The sequence below is a fragment of the Mobula hypostoma genome, chromosome 16 (genome assembly GCF_963921235.1).
Source record: "Mobula hypostoma chromosome 16, sMobHyp1.1, whole genome shotgun sequence".
NCBI classification, from domain to species: Eukaryota; Metazoa; Chordata; class Chondrichthyes; order Myliobatiformes; family Myliobatidae; genus Mobula; species Mobula hypostoma.
Genome location: NC_086112.1, coordinates 23,314,554 through 23,335,538, shown reverse-complemented (window position 1 = coordinate 23,335,538; position 20,985 = coordinate 23,314,554). Strand labels below are relative to the sequence as shown.

Below are 20,985 nucleotides of genomic sequence, written 5' to 3'. Positions count from 1 at the left end.
CTACACAATTATGCAGCCAGTCAGGAAACCCTCAATGGTGCTCCTGTAGAAAGTTGTTAGAATGAGAGAGGGAAGACTTGCACAGATCAATCTTCTCAGAAAGTGTAGCTGCTGCTATGCCTTCTTGACTAATGAGGATGTGTTGTAAGTCCAGGTTTGGTAGCCCTTTCTGTACATACCAATGAACTTTGTGCTGTTCACTCTCTCCACAGCAGAGCTATTGATGTGCAATGGAAAGAGGTTGACCTGCACCTTCCTTAAGTCCACAATCATCTCTTTTGTCTTGTTCACATTGAGACTCAGGTTGTAGTCCTAACACTATTTGACAAGGCGGTCTACCTCCTCTCTGTATGTCAGCTCATCATTGTTGCTGATGAGGTCAACCACTGTTTTTCATCATTGAACTTGATGCAGTTTAAGTTGAATCTGGCAGTTCAGTTGTGAGTCAGCAGCATCGAACAGCAGTGGGCTGAGCACATAACCTTGGGGCATCAGAGCTCAGTGTGATGGAGCTTGAAATGTGGCTGTAAACTCGGACTGGCTGGGATCTTTCTGTCAAGAAATCCAAGCTCCAGTTGCAGAGAGGGTTGTTGAGTCCCAAAGAGGACTGTTTCCCCACCAGTTTCAGAAGGGTAATTGTGTTAAATGCCAAGCTGAAGTCGATGAACAACAGCCTGGCATACGAGGCATTATTTTTGAGGTGGGACAGAGTGGAAGGCCTAGGCGATGGCACCATCAGTGGACTGGATTGAATGGTAAGCAAACTGGAAGAGTTCCAATGTAGCTAGAAGGTGAGATTTTATACAATTCATTACCAGCTGCTCAAAGCATTTCATGATTGTTCAAGTCAGAGTCACTGGGCAATAATCGTTTAGGCTAGTTACTGTCACTTTCTTGGGCACTGGAATAATGGTGGCTGCCTGGAAGCCTGCGGTGGACTGTTTTAGAGTGATATTAAGGATGAATGTTAAGACCTCTGTTAGCTGACCAGGTATGTTGTCCAGCCCTGCAGCTTTTCGTGGGTTTACCCCGGCTAGGATCCTCATCATCTCACCTGCAGCCAGACAGGGTGCTTGTTGGGGGAGAGGTGGCGTTCCTCTATGTTGCATCAATACTTCAAATCGTGCATAGAAGCCAGCCATCGCTGTTGTTGATGCGCAGGGTGGACTTGTAATTGGTTATGGTTTGTATACCTTGCTACATACTGCACGTGTCCCTTGTGTCCATGAAGTTGTCCGGATATTCTCTGCATACTCAACGTTTAACTTCCTGATGGCATGGGGAGCATGGCTGTTGCTCAGTTTAGAGTTGTTGTATCCCCCAATCTGAGGCAACATCCCGATCCCTAAGCAGTGCATGAACTTCTGCAGTCTACCTTGGTTTTCAGTTTGCCCTGGCAGTGTAGTGTTTAATCATAGCAACATCCTCAGTGCATTTTCCTATGTAGCCAGTCACTGACCCCACATATTCATCAATATTGAGGTGATGATCATAGGCAACCACTTCCCTGAAAATTCTCCAGTATTGCAGAACTGAGGTGGCACCAGCATTGCATTCATTTCCGAAATTGCTGTCCTCCTCCATCTTCAGCTTCAGGCCTCTGAAAAAGTCTCAGCCGGCAATAAGTGGGGTTGCCTCTTGGATATTCAAAAATTCCATGAGATAAACTAGTGAAGAAATTCTCATATTGCACCAAAATTACTACAGGCTCCATGCCATGACAGTGAGATGAAAGGTAATGCCTGGGGTGAGACTGTCAAAGTAACTGTCATCCGGAAAATAAAATAAAATAGCTAAAATTCTCGGCCCAGAACACACATACTCTTACAACTCAAGCACTCTTTTGTAATTTTACTTGTGCACAAGGAGAACAGCATAGCCCATCACCCACGCTGTTCTGAAGTCTTAACAAAAGACTGCTATTTTTCTATGGAATTGGCTTACCAGTCATGGATGTTGATCATTGTAAATTCTACATGTTTGAATTCCTTACTCGCAAGATCAATAACCTTTCACAATAGAGGTGCTAAAGTCAATCGAAACTTCAAGCGGACAGCAGATGATATTTTGAAGTTTGCAAAGGCAATCGAGCCTTAGCTGTGGGGCATGTTTCACTTCTCTCTGTTACTCTTATCTCATCTCTCTCTAGCACTTCCCACTGTGTAAAGGGATGCTATACCTTAGGAAGACCTTCCTGGAAAAGTCTCACTGCGGAGGCCTCACTCATTTGGCTTGAATACACACTGCCTGTAGTAAGCAGAGGGGTCTCCAGCAGCCTCGCTTCAAAGGTCTCACTTGACAACAACTGCCCTGGCTGTGGTTGCCTTACTGCAACTTCCACAAGTCTTTCCCCAAAAAATATCACTGCCATTTTTCTTGCCACTTCCTCTTACCAGATAATTTTCTAAGATATATTCCCAGTTACAACAGAATTGAATTGAATAACTGCACATGTGTGCTGTGCTGGTGTGTTATGATACACGAACGAGAGGTCCAACTCTATTAATGATCATTTTTACTAGATAACCATTTATTGTGACTGTGACATCATTATCACAAATTTCAAAGGGTTCCAAATATACTATTAATTCTTGGGAATACCCAATGTTTTGCAGTAACTTAGTCTGTGTAGCACCAATCCATGGTCTCTTTTTGCAATATTCCATTTCATGTTCTTAAACATCATTACAATGTGCCCTTGAGCATTAAGTTTTCAGTATCAAGTTGTTTTTCTTGAAAGCTCTTATCAGCTGGGCTGCAGATTTAAGGAATCCCTTATTAATCTACTAATCAGATGGCTTCATCAACAACTTATCCCCACAGCAACCTTGGCATTACCCCATCAGAAATATTCCCACTTCCCCCTAACATTCCTCCCAGAGTCTATCTACAACTTAATTTTTATTTTCTTTTCTGGAACTGGCCTTCCACCTATTGCACCTGATGTGTACTCTATCTTCTTCCATAGCCTCAAGTATTTGCATACACATCCCACACCTTCATCTCCAGCGAGGAAAAACTATGTAGTTAAAATTAAGCTATGCCCATGCATTTACTTGATTTAACAAGTTCCTGGTTGGTAGGCATTTCAGTCTGCTCATGGGCCAAACATAGTTGGTGATACTCTGTAGACCAATGGCAGCTTCGTGATTACAAAAATCACAGATCACAGTTTAACTACTCAAATCAGTACTGCACATTGTAGAGTTTTTCGAGGAAGCTACCAGGAAAATTGATGAAGGCAGGACGGTGGACTTTGTCTTCATGGACTTTAGCAAGGCCTTTAATAAGGTCCTGTGTGGGAAGTTGGTCAAGAAGTTTTGGTCGCTTGGCATTTAGGATGTCACAGTAGATTGGATTATACAGTGGCTTCGTGAGAGAAGCCAGAGAGCGATTGTAGGTGGTTGCCTCTCTGATTCGAGGTCTCTTACAAGTGGTGTGCTGCAGGGATTAGTGCTGGGTCTGTTGTTGTTTGTTATCTATATCAACTATCTGGATGATAATGTAATAAACTGGATCTTCAGATTTGTGGATGACACCAAGATTGGGTGTGTAGTGGACAGCGAGGAAGACTATGAAAGCTTGCAGTGGTATCTGGACCAGCTGGAAAAATGGGGGATGGAATTTAATGCAGACAATATAATGTTATACTTCAGGAGGAGAAATCAGGATGGGACACACGGTGAACGGTAGAGCACTGAGGACTGTGGTAGAACAGAGGGATCTGGGAATACAGGTCCATAATTCCTTAAAAGTGGTGTCACAAGTAGATAAGCTCATAAAGAGAGCTTTTAGCACAATAGCTTTCATAAATCAAAGTATTGATTAAAGGGGTTGAAATGTTATGTTAACGATGTATAAGATATTAGTGAGGCCTAATTTGGAGCATTGTGTGCTGTTCTGGTCACTTTCTGTCAGGAAAGATATTAATAAGATTGAAAGTTTTCAGAGAACATTTACAAGGATGTTGCCTGGTCTTGAGGACCTGAGTTACAGGTGAAAGGTTGAACAAGTTAGGACTTCATTCCCTACAGCATAGGAAATGAGGGAAGATTTGATAGATGTATGCAATATTATGAAGGATATAAGTAAGGTAAATGCAAGCAGGCTTTTTCCACTGAGATTGGATGAGATTACAACTGGAGGTCATGGGTTAATGCTGAAAATTGAAATGTTTAAGAGGAACATGAAAGGAAACTTCTTCACTCAGAGGCTGGTGAGAGTGTAGAACAAGCTGTCAGCGTAAGTGGTGGATTAGGGTTTGATTTCAACATTTAAGATAAGTTTGGATCACTACAGGGATGCGTGGAGTATGGAGAGCTATGGTCTGGGTGCATGTGGATGAGACTAGACAGATTAATAGTTCTGCATAGACTAGATGGGCCAAAGGGCCGGCTTCTGTGCTGTAGTGTTCTATAACTGAAGTTGAAACAGAATAATATAGTAGAAGCATTGTCACGGCTTTTAGTTTGGAACAGGACACTTTTAAAATGCAAGTTGATTACGATTTTCCAATGATAACTGAAAAGATTGATGGAACCACCTGTAAAGATAACCTTTGTTGAATGGACTTGAAGGTGGTTTGAATCAGAGATGGATGTGTATGAGGATATCAGAAGGCAGCATAAACTCATTGAGAGTTAAGGTTGTGTGAAATGAGGTGCCAGCATGGTAATTCCAAAGGCACTATCAGCACATATACTGAAGGATGTCCTAGGACTGATCAAGATATTGAACATTGATCAACAGGCTGAGGTGGATCAGTTGATGAAGCAAGCACTTGCACCCAGATAAGTTGCAAATCTAGAAGCAATGAGCAAATTTAGAGGGTGAATGTTGAATTTTGTTGTGATTGGGAATGGATAATTCTTTCTTGCTGGTTAAGGTCACTCAAAATGTTTGGAAGTGTTACTATTTAAACTGTCATCTCCTCAGAGTGGACTATAGAGGCGCTGAAGTCAGTTTCTGCAACTTAAGGTCCCAATGAGGAATTGGTTTCTGAAAGTGACCCACAGACTGGTATAGTTTGTCACATTCCTCCATTGTATTGGAATCTAACATAAGTTAATATATCCATATCATCAAATTTCAATTAGGAGTCATCTATATGGTAAAGGAAGAAATGAAGCAGCTATTATATGCCACCCATAAGTCATCAGCTGCTTTTGTTTCCTGTGCACAGAAATAATCCTTGAACCCAAATCCATAATCAGTTAGTGCTGATGGATTGACATTTGTGGGCAAAGCTGAACTTAGTACAACCCAATTTGGAAAGCAGTTGTAAGGAAAGAAGGAGAAGCAGAATGATACAAGATTAGGAGAACTGATTCAAGTGAAATGCTGTGAAAGTGATTCAATCATTGGACTGTAGAAGGAAGTGCCATGGAAAGATTGTGGAAGTTATAGGAGTCAGGCTCTATATTGTGAAGATTGCTGATAAAGTCAAAAGATGTAGATCATTTGCTACATACAGTAAGTGTTCATTTGTGTTAAAGAATTAGTTCTGTGATGTAACCATTGTTGGGCTGCACATTGGGGAAGAGGCACTGTTGCACTAAAACTGAGTGGATGATGCCCAATTTGCAAGAGAAGATGGTGCAGCTGAATAGAAGGGGTCTGGAGTGGATAGAATGAGGATGATAAATACATTCTTATTGAGGAAATAGAGGTTAAGAAGACCAGTAGTCCTCTTGAACATATAGTTGGTTAAGTTGATAACTGTGTACGCATATATAAATATTTAATCTAATATGTAAATTTATCTGTAAATAATTAATGGGATGACTTCAGTTTTTAAATAGGAAGCAGTATAGTGCATATGGTGTAAAGTTATCCTTAAGAACTAAATGTACGAATGAATATGATCCTGATGCATTGCCATTTCAGCCATTGTTTGGTTGGGAGTGTGCACTACAGGTTTCCCCCGCCATTCGAGGGTAAGCCGAAATGTCATAAAGCGAAGAAGCAATTACCATTTATTCATATGTGAAAATTTTGTGAGCGTTCACAGACCCAAAAATAACCTACCAAATCATGCCAAATAACACACAAAACCTAAAATAATAGTAACATATAGTAAAAGCAGGAATGATATGATAAATACACAGCCTATATAAAGTAGAAGTACTTTTCCACAATCATCGCCGGCACTGTTCTCCATAGCGAAAATCTCACGCAAGCGCTCTCGGCAGAAAATCTCACGCAAGCACTGTTGGCAGAAACACTCTCTCCAGTAACCTTTAAGCTATGAAGCTGCCAAATCATACCAAATAACACGTAAAAATACACAGCCGATAAAAGTAGAAATAATGTATGTACAGTTTAGTATCACTTAGCGGAATCGGAACAGCGCCGAGCACACTGACGATGGTGTGTTAGGCTGAGTCGTCGCAGGTTGGGGTGGTGCAGTGACCCCCACCCTCCGGGCAGCAACCGATACATTGCCATGAAGCACACGGGTCCAGCGGTAGCCGGGACGCACCCAGCACATCTTTAAGAAAACAGCCGAAATAAACATGCTAATTATTAGGTGCTGCCCGACATGTGATTGTTGGCCCAGATCAGAGGTGATTGCCGATTGCACCTAATTAATTAGCATGTTTATTTCGGTTTTTTCTTAAAGATGTGCTGTGTGCCTCCTGGCTACTGCTGCATTTTCAGCGAATCGGTATCTGTCCATGACCTGGGGGTTGGGTAGTGGGACACTGGGGTGTCATCTCATCATCATCTGTTTCCATTAGAGCAGGCAGCTCATCTTCTCCTATGACTGCCCACCTCGATGTCAAAGGTCGAGGTTCGTCGTCTGCTGTGGCTGATGTGGAAGGCTTGCTTGACTGCTGAGCCTCGTGCATTTTTCTATCATACAGTTCTTTGCAAGCACTCAAACCATCCTGCAAATATCCCCTAAACCTACGTACCCTTTCAAAATTAAAGTGGTACTTTATCATTGCTGCGAAAATCTCACACAGTTGCTTCACGTTCATTTCGCTAATGAATTTGGTTTCGATTGTTATCCTTTCCTCTCCCAGTTGCATCAGCTCTTCATCTATCAGTTCTTGGTCATGGGATGCCAAAACCTCTTCAACATCATCTTCGTCAGCTTCCACAAGCCAAACTCACATTGTCCTTACTTCGTTCACCACGATCAAAACACTTAATTATGTCTAGTTTTACGCTAAGTATAACACCCTTACGAGCTCTTTTAGACTTTTCTGATACCTTAGAACTCATCTTGCTAACGGCTGCTCAATGCAACGTGTTTAAACAATGCCATTCCGAATCCGGGGCATGCGCTGCCTTTTATCGCATGCTGATTTTTTTCATAGCAGTGAAAACACCTTCTGTTAGCGAAAACAGGGTCCTAATGTAGGTCTTTCGTAACAGTGAGGTTTCGTAAAGCGAACGTTCGAAAAGCGGGGGACACCTGTATTGCCAATAAAATATGGTCTTTTGATAGTTATATTGCAGTTATTTGCCTACACAAGAGGCCTAGAGAGTAAGACAGTTCAAAGGATGAATCTGCATTCCTGCATGTAGAACTTTCAATGAATGTGTACCACTCCCTTGATTATAAATCTTATTGTTGCACATATTTGACTTAGAACAAGCATGACTAACTTGATTTTAACTTTTTAAATCCAAACAGGAAGAGTCAAAACAATGGCGAAGATATAGATCCAAAGCAACATAGGAGAAGGTATGATTAAAAATAAATAAATATACATTATTGTTAGAAAATAAGACAAAAAAGATGATTTTGTCACTTTTTATGGATTTATTACCTTATTTTATCTAAGATATACAAATTTTAAGGGTGGCAAGCTGACTCATTTACTTGAACGATAGGACTCTAACTATAAATCTCCTTACAAACTAACATAAAGTAGTACTTTTCATTAGAAGTTAAAAGTTTAAGGGATGGTTTGATCAATTTTTTTTCAATATTTTGCAGGATTATGTAGAATAGAGAGAATCTTCACTGTTTGTTCAATCTGGAATTGGGGGCTAGACTAAAAATTGGAAAAAGACTTAAGGAGAGAAGCTAGAACACACTTTTTCACAGAGGGTCGTGGAAATCTGTATCTCTCCTCTGTAACTCTCCTCTGTAAATAGCAACTTATGTGAAATAAATTTCTGATGTATGTCTGAGTGTTAAAGATATTCTTTCCAACTGGATTTTTAAAATTGTGTCATGCCATTTCTCAACAAATGCTGGAAGCACTCAGTAGGTCAGGCAGTTATCAGAGGAAAGAGAAAGTAAGTCAGCATCCAGCGTCAAGCATTCATCATTGGAACAGGAAAATTGAGAAGTCAAGGGAGTTAAATTTGCAGAAAATGGGAGGACTGGAGAGAAGAAAGGGAAATGATAGTGGTAAGGTGCTGACCAAAGTTGTCAAGATAATGAGTACCTTAAAAACTGGCATTCAGAGATGGAAAAGAAAAAGATGAAGCATATTGATTTTTAAAAAGTACAGACACATATGTAATTGAGGGAGAGAAAAATAAAGCACCTTTTAACTGATATTATTAAATTCAGTATTCAGACCGGGACCCTGTAACATACTTAGACAAAAGGTGAAATGCCATACTATACTTCAAGTTTACATTGGGTATTACTGGAGCAATGTCAGAGGTGAAGCACATAGAGACTAAAAGTTCAAAATAAATTTATTATGAAGGTACATATATGTCACCATTTACAACCCTGAGATTCATTTTCTTGCAAGCATACAAAGTAAAACAGTAGAATCAATGAAAGACCGCACATAACAAGACATACAAACAACCAATGTGCAAAAGATAACAAACTGTACAAATACAAAAAGAAAAAAATATATAAATAAATAAGTAATAAATATTGAGACCATGAGATGAAGAGTCTTTGAAAGCGAGTCTATAGGTTGTGGGAACAGTTCAGTGTAGGGGTGAATGAAGTTGAGTATCCCCTCTGCTTCAAGAACCTGATGGTTGAGGGGTAGGTAATAACTGCTCCCGAATCTGGTGATGGTGGGTCATGAGGCTCCTGTACCTCTTTCCTTGACCCAGAGTTGGATTAGAATGGAGATTTAGGAGACTTGAAACTCAGGATCATTCTTGCATTTTCTTTGGAGTTGTGGTCATTTAATCTGTAAACCACTTTTCAAATGCAGAGGCATTCTGAGTAACAAATCCAGTTGGAAGAAGTACAGGTGAATTTTTCCACCTTGAAGGACTGGATTCCCAGATAGTGGGAAGAGGAGAGAGAAAAGGCCAGGTGTTGCATCTCCTGCAGTTGTTCAGGAAATGGCCATCGGGGGAGTGGTTGGTGAAAGAGTGGATGAAGAAAATGTATGCTGCAGAACAAGAAGGATTTACATACCTGGTGGTGGAAATAACATTGTAAGTGAAGGATGATGGATGGAGTCCAAGGCTGTTGAGGATATGTAATAAGAGAGTAGAAGAGCAGGAAATAGAGATGTGCTTTGAGATACTGTATGGGGAAATGTTCTCTAAAACTACAAAAATCTTTAAAATATATACATAATTAGGACATGGGAAGAATAATTATGAATTGCACAATGCCAAGTGCTACCAATTATTTTGGGTGCCAAGTGAAATCGAAGCTTTCATACTTTTTCCGAAGGACAAAGTATTTGAGCTTTGGCTTTTATTGTTTCCTGTAGTGTAATTTTAAGAATACAATGTTTGGTTTCCTGATTGGAAATTCTTAGTGGGAAGCACCAGGGAGAGGTGATAAACAGGTGAGGGGAAGAGGTAAGAAGCCAGAGTGGAACAGAAGAGGAGGGAAGGGGGTGGCAATAAAATTACTGGAAGGAAAACTCGATGCTCGTGCCATCGGATTATAGGCTACCTAGGCAGGAAATGAGGGTTGCTCCTCCACCCTGAGAGTGGCTTCATTGTGGCAAAAGAGGAGGACAAGGACCGACATGTCAGAGTTGGAATAGAGATGGTGAGTAAAATGGTTGACCACTTTTGGTGAAGGTGCTCGACAATGGATCACATTGTCACATCATCAATAGGTTTCCAATTATTAATAGGGTCGAGGGATACAGGGATAGTTCTCGAAAATGGCAATAAGGTAGAAAATCTACCATGATCTTATTCAATAGCAGTACCAAGTTGGAAAGACCAACTAGTTTATTCCTGCAGCTAATTCTCACGTTCTTAACTAGCTGCCTCTCTGACAGTGCTATTCTGGACCAGATATAATTTAAGTTAGCCCATGAAAGAAGATTATTAAATCGAATGAGAAAAGCAAGATAGATCATGAGCTTAGCAACATGCAAAATGAATTTCCAAAGCTTTTATGTGTAAGTAAAAAGGAAGGGATCAATTACAACCCTTTATAGAGAGAGACTGGAGAACTTATAATGAGGAATAAGGAAAGGACAGAGAAATTAAACAATTATTTTGCATTTGTCTTGTGGAAGAAGACTTGCAACATCTGAGAAAAATGAATAATGAATGAAGTAATAGTCAAATAAATTAGTGCTGCAGAAGTTTGTGAACTTGAAAGCTGATAAATCCAGAGGACCCAGTAGTCTAATCACAGAGTTCTGAAAGAGATCATTTTAATGGTAGATGCATTGGATATCATTTTTCAAAGTTCCAGAGATTCAGGAATTGTTCCTATTTTGGAGGGTGGGAAATGTGACCCCACTACTTTAGAAAGAGCAGAAGAGAGAACACAGGATTTTTTTCCCCACAGCACTGTAAAATCCCCATTCAAAATGAATGAACTTCACAAATCTTTCAGAGTGCAGCGACAGAGTAGCGTACAGGCAGGAAATGTACAACAGAGCTTAACCAGTGAGTTTGGACCTAAGTGTTCACATGGAAGTCCTGAAATGCTGGTGCTTAACCTGAGAAATGCTAACAATTCCACAGCTGGACAATTGATCAAAGACATAATAACTGTGATCAGTGATGAAGAAACACTCTGTTTACTGTGCTTGCTGGTGGCCACATCCTTTTTTTTTTACAGCCTTTTAAAAAGTAATTTACTGTTCTTAACATTTGCTGATGACCTACAGAGCACGCAATAGAAGACCATTCAACCAATTATTCTGATGACTCCTCACTGAGGTTTATTAAATCCAAGCCTGGAAATATGAATTAATAATTCATTCATCGTAAGTTTCTGTAGAGGATGTACTTTTATTATGCAACCTTCAACAGAGGTGGCACAATAAAAGTGATGGTCATTTCCAGATTTCCATGATTGACTGCAAATGTTCCAGGTGTTACTGAATGATTTTCTCAATACTGATGAGCATTAATAGCCTTGCCAATATTTTCAACGCAAAATCTAAGCCATTATTGTTGCAGCATAGATCTTTGCTGGTCGTCCATTTAACTACTGCAAGATAACATTTTTCTGCTATAGATCCCGATCCCGTGGAAACACCAGTGGCAGTGGTAGTGAGTCGGAAAACTCAAGTAGAGAACGTAAAAGAAGGAACAGGTACATATATTGGGTAATTTTACAGATCTGTGCTATTGTTTGGCAGTGACTCCCACAATAAGCTACGTTGGAAAATTATCAATGCATAAAAGGACTAGTAGAAAGAGGAATGAGGGGGGCCAAAGTATGTCATTGGATTTGCAACAGAATGCATAGAAATACATCCCTGGTGTATAGCATCATGTCTGGTATATAGCTGTGAGAGTACATTGGTCTCTTTGGGAAGAATGATGCACCCTTGGGTGTAGGAGATGAACAGCTGACTCTCACTTTTAATTTTTCCTCCTGTCTCTATATTCCAGGAGAAATAACTTACTTACCTGTCCCAATGTGATTATAATATATGAACTGAGAGTACTATACCATCTCAAGATAGTGTTGTTGAAATATTGCAATGTTTGTGGGAATCTTACAAAACTTCAAAATGTTCTTTTTTCTGAACTACTGTCACTGCAATCTGCAGCCTGTAATTTTCCTTCAAATAACATACTTTTGAACCCCTTAATGAACTAGCAATTTCACAATCTTCTGAAGGACTCAGTGGACTTAAACTCTCAAGAATGCAGGTATGCCATCTTTAAGCACATCATCATGGCCATGTGAAAGGGAAAAGAGGAGGGATCCAAGCTAGACTAAAATTCTGGGGCATGAAATTTCCTCTACCCACTATCATGTTAGCAAATGTACAGTCACTGGAAAAACATGATTGAGGACTAAGGGCAAGATTGCTGTATCAGAGAGAAATGAGGTATTGCTGCAGTCTGTGTTTCATGGAGACGTAGCTCACTCTAGACACACTGGATTTAGTGGTCAGACCCAAGAGCTTCTTGATACACAGAATGGTCCAGACCTCTGATTTGGTAAAGGTAAAAGATGGGGGTCTGTGTTTCAGAATAAACCCTTTGTGGTGCTTGGATGCCATGGTCTTGTCACAGTCTTATTCCCCGGACCTGGAACATCTGATGCTTAAATCCTGACCAGTCTACTTACCAAGAGAATTCTTCTATGTGATCCTGACTGTAGTTTACATGCCTCCAAAGGCTGATGCGAAGCAGACATTCAAATTACTGAGTGCAGCCATCAGCAAACACAAAACAGTCCACTTCAATACCTTTTAAATCATTGTCAGGGACTTCAGTTAAGCTTTTTGAACAACCTTCTGCCCAATTATCATCAACATATCATCTAAAGCACCTGGAGTCCCAACACACTCAATCACTGCTATACTACCATAAAGAATGCCAACCATTCGATCTCTAGACTACATTTTGGGAAATCTGATCATTTGTCTGCCCTCCTCCTACTAGCATAGAGACAGAGGCTAAAGAACAAAGCTCCAGGACAATGAAGGGGTGGTCACAAGAGGCAAAAAAGCAGCTATGGGATTGCTTTGAGTTGGCGGACTAAGCCCTGTTCAAGGACTCGTCAGAGGATCTGAACAAATACACCACAGTTGTCACAGATTTTTATAAAAACAGTCAGTGACAAGTGTGTCCCCAAAATATCATTCAGAGTCTTCCCCAATTAGGAGCTCTGGATGAACCATGAGAACTGCAATCTGCTGATGGCCAGATCAGTGGCATTCAAGTCTGGTGACCAAGTAAAATACAAAAGGTCCACGTATGATCTCTGGAAAGCCATCTCTTGTGTGAAGTGGTAATTCTGGTCTAAACTTGAATCATTGAAGGATGCTCAACAGTTGTGGCAGGGTTTGAATATCATCACCTCCTTCAAAGTAAAACCAAGCAGCCTAGGTAATAATATGGTTTTGCCCCCAGATGAGCTTGATGCCTTTAATGCTTGCTTTGACTGTTAAAATCTGGAGGCATCTTCATGAACTCCCACAGCCCCTGATGACCCTGTAATTTCAGTCTCTGATGCTGACGTGAGCGATCCTTAAGAAGGGTGTATCTATGGAAAACATCTGGCCCAAAGTCTTCACCAATATCTTTAACCTTTCACTTTGGCAGTCTGAGGCACCCACCTGCTTCGAGCAGGATTTAATTTTACCAGTGCCTAAGAAGAACGTGGCTATCTGGCGCAATGACTATCATCCAGTCGCACTTACATCCACTGTCTTTTGCACAGTTGTTTGCTTGTCCTGTTGTGTGCGATCTTTCATTGACTCTATTGTGTTTCTTGAACTTACTGTGAATGCCCACAAGAAAATGAGTCTCAGGGTTGTATACGGTGACGTATATGTACTTTGATAATAAATTTACTACCAAAGTCTTCCTTTAACTTTCTCAATATTGGTGGGGGTATATCTAGTTTTGTAATCTGTTCTTGCAGTTTAACCTTTGAAGGCTGAGGGATTATGCCTGTGCATTTATACTGAACTCTGCAAGGCATTATTTCCATCCGAGGGGCTGGTGCTTGGAGCTGACTGCACTGCTTCAGAGGTTGTCTTGCCTTACCTGTGTGTTATTACACGGTGTCCAGCAGGTGGCCACATTGCTTTGTTTAAACTCAGAACAACACATTTTTGTGTTATGACAATGGTTGCGTTTTTGATTGGTGCTAGTTTCACATACTCTTGCTCTTTTCATTTTTGTGTTTACTTTTCAAGGTCACGTCAAGAGAATGAGATGGTGGACTCAGCTCCTCAATGGGAACAAGTGCTGAGACGGCAAAAAGAAAGATCATTAACTGACCCCAACAACAGACGTTCAAAGCACAGATCACGATCGTATGTGTTCAACTACCAGTGAATTTAAAAATTAATCTGAAGAACTTGTAGTAATAAATGATTTATGGTGTATTAAGTATTGATGCATGAAAAGTCAGCTCAAATTTCCTGTAGCCAAATGCAAAATAATGCTCATTTTATTCTACCCAGAGCATTATGCCTTTGTATTTCCCTTAATTAAAAACAGATCCATCTGCATCAAGATAAACTTACTCTGATTCGTGCTTCAATCATCCTTTTGTTTTTTTCTGTATGATGGCTGATTCATTTCCAATATGTACTACCTAATGAAGTCCAATAGGAACAAATGAAATTTCCAAAATTTATCATTTAGAATTATTATGGAAAGCAGGAAGATTATGGACTTAATTAGAAATGAAATGGGTGAATGCAGTACAATTTACATCAGCTGATGTAGAAACCTACTTAGAAACCTACACTTTTTTTCATTATCATTGAATGCATTAATATTTGTACTCATCAGTTTGAAATATTGAGGGAATATCATTGTGAGAAAGGCCACCATGAAGGGAGAGAGACTGCACTGAGGTTTATTAGTAATCCACTAAAATCAGAAGTATTTAATAGGTTAATGAAATTTAAAGCACTTCTTTTAAAATAGGATTTCACAAACATACATAATTTTATTGTGGAAATTTAAAACACTTTAATATAGCTCACGTAGAAACATTAAAACACTATTTATTAAACGCAATTTGACCTCCTTTGAGGATTTTAGGGCTGTTTACTTTTGGGATTTAATTGGTTAACATTATCCAATTTTATTAATTATTTTTGTAGGAGGAGCCCAGACGTACAGGCAAAGGAAGAATTATGGAAACACATTCAGTGAGTCTGAACTTACTGGAAAGATGAAATTTTATTTTTACAAGTTTTTGTCTTATAAGGATAATTCTTTGCTAACGTAGAACATCTTTTCAAGAGTCTTCTGAACCCCTTTTGCCAGGCACTCAAAATCAAATGGAAGATCAAAAACTGCAGGTGCTAGAAATCTCAGATAAAAACATGATATGATGAATTTAGCAGGTCAGGCAGTATCTGTGCAAAGAGAAATAGGTTTAATGTTTCTTGTGTATTCACCAGAACTCTATGGGCACTTCACTGACTTATACAAAAAAGGTAACATCTTTGTGTCTTCATACTTTATAGTTACCATTTGCAAGCTTTTTTTTCAACATATGCTGAAGGAAGATCATAAATTCTGTTAATTTTTCTTCCACTACAACTGCCCATATAAGTTATTCTGCCTCATTTGAACTTCCTGCTATGCAATATCTGGCAGAAAGCCATTGTCTTAGGAGGCCTCTCAAGAATGAAGTGACTTGCTTCTATTCCCCTTTTTTGCATTCTCGGGTGATTGTTGAGGACAATATGGGAACTGCATGCTCATTGACAGATGAGGCAAGAGGTACCTGATGGGATGGGTGGACAGCTTGTGAAGTGGTGTACTCTTTGTGCTGCATAGCCTGGCTTGTCAGCTTAGCCATTCTCATTGAATGGACTTGAAGTTCTCAATACAGGTTTCCCCGCCATCCAAAACGGTTCGGAAGCCGGAATGTCATAAAGCGAAGAAGCAATTACCGTTTATTTATATGGGAAAATTTTGTGAGCATTCGCAGACCCAAAAATAACCTACCAAATCATGCCAAATAACACATAAAACCTAAAATAACAGTAACATATAGTAAAAGCAGGAATGATATGAAAAATACATAGCTTATATAAAGTAGAAATACTTTTCCACAATCATTGCCTGAACTGTTCTCCGTAGCGAAAATCTCACGTAAGCGCCATCGGCAAAAACATGGCGCAAACGCTGTCCAGTAACCTTTAAGCTATGAGGCTGCCAAATCATACCAAATAATACGTAAAAATACACAGCCGATATAAAGTAGAAATAATGTATGTACAGTGTAGTATCACTTATGGGAATTGGGAAAGCGCGGAGCACACTGATGGTGGTGTGTTAGACTGAGTCGTCAGAGTTTGGGTGGTGCAGTGGCCCCCACCCTCCGGGCAGCGAATGGATACTGATCTGCAAAGCATGCAGCAGTAGCCAGGAGGCACCCAGCACATCTTTAAGAAAAAAAGCCAAAATAAACATGCTAATTAATTAGGTGCCACTCGGCACGTAATTGTCGGCCCAGATCAGTGCCGATTGCCGATTGCATCGCCTCTGATCTGGGCTGACAATTATGTGTCAGGTGGCACCTAATTAATTAGCATGTTTATTTCGGCTTTTTCTTAAAGATGTGCTGTGTGTCTCCCGGCTACTGCTGCATTCTCCGCGAATCGGTATATGTCCGCAGCCTGGGTGTTGGGGTGGTGGGACACTGGGGTGTCATCTCATTGTCATCTGTTTCCATTAGAGCAGGCGGCTCATCTTCTTCTATGACTGCCCGCCTCGATGTCGAAGGTCGAAGTTCACTGTCTGCTGTGGCTGATGTGGAAGGCTTGCTTGACTGCTGAGCCTCGCGCATTTTTCTATCATACAGTTGTTTGTAAGCACTCAAACCATCCTGCAAATATCCCCTAAACCGACATACCCTTTCAAAATTAAAGTCACACTTTATCATTACTCATTCCGTTTCGATTGTTATCCTTTCCTGTTCCAATTGCATCAGCTCTTCATCTATCAGTTCTTGGTCATGGGATGCCAAAACCTCTTCAACATCATCTTCGTCAACTTCCAGAACCCAAACTCAGAGTCCTTACTTCATTCACCACGATCGAAACGCTTAATTATGTCTAGTTTTAGGCTAAGTGTAACACCCTTACGAGTTCTTTCAGGCTTTTCCGATACCATAGAACCCATCTTGCAAATGGCTGCTCACAGGCACGTGTTTAAGCAATGCCAGCGAGAATGCCGCTCCGAATCAGGGGGAGAGTGACTGCTCGGGGCGTGCGCTGCCTTTTATCGCGTGCTGATCTTTTTCGTAACAGTGAAAACACCTTCTGTTAGCGAAAACAGGGTACTAATGTAGGTCTTTCGTAACAGTGAGGTTTCATAAAGCGAACATTTGAAAAGCGGGGGACTCCTGTATCATCTAAACTGGTCTTTCTCAAGTGTTCATTGACAGGAATTCCCAAGAGTTAGTTAGGATGCTGTGATTTTGTGAGAAGGCATTTAGCACAATTTGGATCTCTGTTCAAATGGTAATCTTGTCTCATGATGGAATTTGGCATTGACTGCTTCACGAGTCTAGCCAAGCATGCTCTCAACATGGCCTGCTGAATGGAGCCAGTTTAGTGTAGTTAGAGTTTCATTACTGGATGTGTTGGTCTACATGTTGGAGTGGTGCAGCAGCAAAGCTAGTAAAGTTACTGCCTAACAGAACCAGTGGCCCAGGTTCAATCTTGATCTCTGCAGCCGCCTGTGGAGACTTTGCATGTTTTCCCTATAACCATGATGGTTTCCTCTGGATACTCTAGTTTCCTTCCATATCCCAAAGCCGTTCAGACTGGGGTAGTTAATAGGCCACCTTAAATAGTACCTCGTGTATAGTTAAATGGGAGAATTTGAAGTAGCTTGGGAAAACGAGGAAAGTCTCGCTTTTTTTGCTATATCTGAGATATTAGCTTCAAACATCTTTTTTTCTTAATTGACCAATTGAAGGCAGTGAGGAAAAGTGGTAGAGAATGGGAATTGTTTTGTGAGCTAGCATAAACTCAATGGGATAAATGGCCCACTTTATGTTATGAGGAAATATGTAAATATATAGACGAGAGATTGCTTATGGTTCCAGTGCATCTGGATGATTTAATGGAGACACCATTGGTGGTACTCGTCAAGTGCCTTGAGGTGCTTATATAGGTATTCCCAGTCTCAGATACTGCCCAGTAAACAACAAGCTTTTTTTGCTATATCTGAGATATTAGCTTCAAACATCTTTTTTTCTTAATTGACCAATTGAAGGCAGTGGTGAATTTCATCAAGGATGTGGAGGAGCAACACCTTATATTCTGTCTGGGTAGCCTCTAGTTTGATGGCATAAATATCAGTTTCTCCTTTTGGTTAAAAAAAATACCCTCCTCCTCCCATTCCTCACTCTGGCCTCTTACCTTTTCCTACCTGTCTGTCACATCCTCCCGGTTTCTCTCCTCCTTCCTTTTTTCCTATAGATTCTTATCAGTGTCATTCCTCTACCTCACTTCACCAATCCTCCTTCCCCTCCCCCCACCTTTTTATCTTCCTCCTTCTGTTCCAGTCCTGAAGAAGGGTCTTGGGCCGAAATGTTGAATGTTTATTCATTTCCATAGATGCTGATGCTGCCTGACCTGCTGAATTCCTCCAGCATCTTGTGTGTGTTGCTTTTTATTAATCTGTTTTCTGGAAATATTTTGTTTTATGTTTTGTATGATTATATGTTTTGTGGGTGCACTGTGGTCTGGAGGATTGTTGTTTCATTTGGTTGTACAAGTGTATAGTCAGATGATAATAAACTTGAACTTGAGAAGTCAAGAATGAAGCATAAAATTTGGTGGTTACAACCATTTTATTAGGTGTTCAGAACAATGAAATAATGGTAACCAACTTTACTTTAAGGAAGAGGAAGAACCAAAAAACAACAAAAAAAGCCAGAAAAGCAAGGAACAAATGTCACGTAGCCCGTGACAGGTTAAAGAACCAGTAGAAATGGAAAACACCTTGGGGTCTGGTATTGCTGTTAACGAATGCTATTTATTAGTAACTACGCAATACAGTAATATAAATTCAGATATATCAAACAGGTTAGCAAAGTTCATGCATATATAAGTGTGGAAATATAAAAACCAAGCTTCTTCAAGCCTAGGGGATAAATGGATACAGTCTTACGATGATGGGTAATGAAATCAGTTCAGTTCGTGGGAATTGAGTTGAGTAGTGATGGAGAGAGAGAGAGGTGTTGTGGTTGTCCGAGTAAGCCGATGCCATCGATTCTTCCTGTTGTCCTCCGAAACTTCCAAATTAGCCAAACTTGACCAACTTAGTGATAGTCTACCAACCCAGGCAAAGGTTAGACACACCGGTAGACTCCATAGGGTCGCTCTTTCACGCACTAATAATCACAGATCGATCCCCCTCAATCGATTCTCAGTCCCACACTCGTGGGCACCTGAACAGAATAGTGGTAACTTCACCACACCTTAGTGCATCTGCGTGTCCTGTGAAACAAGCAATTACGCTGGTTTAAGTACTGTTGTGCTGGACACCAGTTGTCCATCAAGTAGCTCCTCTCTTCTCTCTCTGTAGGAACTCAGAAGCTGGCAGTGTCCTTGCAGAAATCCCAAACAACTGTGAGCAGTCTTCGTCCGTCTCTCTCTCTCTCTCTCTCTCTCTCTCTCTCTCTCTCTCTCTCTCTCTCTCTCTCTCTCTCTCTCTCTCTCCCTCTCTCCCTCTCTCCCTCTCTCCCTCTCTCCCTCTCTCCCTCTCTCCCTCTCTCCCTCTCTCCCTCTCTCCCTCTCTCCCTCTCTCCCTCTCTCCCTCTCTCCCTCTCTCCCTCTCTCCCTCTCTATACATGTTGTTTGTGCTGTACAGCTGCACGCTGTCTCTCTCTTTTTAAAAGCACGGTCCATAATGAATAACTTAGGATATCGTCACACAAAGTTGTGATTTTATACAAGCAAGACAGATAACGACATTCCACTGATAACAGATAACCTGTGAAATTGTCAGATTTCATTGGCGTAACAAGGTTGCAGAGAAACGTCTAAAAAATTACAGCAACTATACTACAATTACTGAAAATTCACTGAACAATGTACCACACTTACACACATATAGGTGATTACAAAAGTTATAAGCAAGCATAGGAAAAGCTAAACCATGAGAAGGTAATAATTTTATTAAGTAAGCCAGCAGAGTGGGGTGTTGTGCAGAAGGGGCAGAGTGGGAAAGTATCTTTTTCTTGTGGATGTTGAATATCAAGCCTATCTTAATGTATGCTTAAATGAATAAATGGCTAGGAATTCTGAGCATGTGCAAATGCAGATATTGTATGCATATTGCAGCACAAATACTAGGTGATCTTGGTTCTGGAGTGTAGGTGGGACAGTCTGAACAACCTTTCATTATTTTAGAAGATTAACTGCAATCCTATGGGAAGTTTGTTGGAAGCGAGCTATAAAATTGCAGTAAGATAGACTGAGAATACTGTAGGGCAAAGCTACAGCTTTGATTGTCATAGTTCTTCACTGAAATTGGTGCTGTCATAGATCCATTGATTAGGAATCTTGTTTGCATGCTGATAAGAAACCAAGGTAAAATGGTTAAGAGTTTCTGTGGCGAGCTGAATTTGAGGAGATTGTTATACAGCCCATTCTACCTGATGGAATCAAAAGCTTTAGTGACTATGCCTTGTGCATTTGCTGCTCCTCCCTACGGTTTTCTGAGAGTTGTTGCATGGTGAAGATCGCACATACTGTGCCTCTGTGTGCATGGAATCTAAACTGTGCCTCAAAGCTGGGAAAGGTGGTTGAGAACCTTCCCAATGATTTTGTTGAACTTGTCTCTTTTCCTGCTTACGATCACAATCACATATTTCTACAGTCTCTTGATATATCCTCTGCTTCTCAGATATGGACATTAAGATTTCAGATTTGGGACAAGATCGATTAACCACCGATTAGTTTACATCAACAATTTGCATTGGAATTCTGGATTGAAAAATTAATTATAATAATATTAAAATAAAAACAGGTTAACTGATGTTTGTGCACATTAATGCACAGAACATCCATTTCTAATTTTGCTTCAAGTGAAGGCTACCCATGTCTTTTATCTCTATATGTAAAACTAACTGGAAGAATGTAATGTACACGCCATGTGGAA

General features: G+C 40.4%; 1 protein-coding gene across 5 annotated transcripts in view; it reads left to right on the top strand.

Annotated features, from left to right (window-relative positions):
* epb41l4a (erythrocyte membrane protein band 4.1 like 4A) overlaps positions 1–20,985 on the top strand; it is a 236,026-nt gene that overhangs the window by 195,987 nt on the left and 19,054 nt on the right. For 4 of the 5 annotated variants that reach the window (XM_063069160.1, XM_063069158.1, XM_063069157.1 and 1 more), the window contains 4 exons: positions 7,646–7,696; positions 11,387–11,464; positions 14,034–14,153; positions 14,955–15,002. In XM_063069160.1, coding sequence (XP_062925230.1) covers positions 7,646–7,696; positions 11,387–11,464; positions 14,034–14,153; positions 14,955–15,002 — 297 coding nt within the window. The remainder of the gene's footprint in view (positions 1–7,645; positions 7,697–11,386; positions 11,465–14,033; positions 14,154–14,954; positions 15,003–20,985) is intronic. The other variant, XM_063069159.1, reaches the window with a different exon arrangement.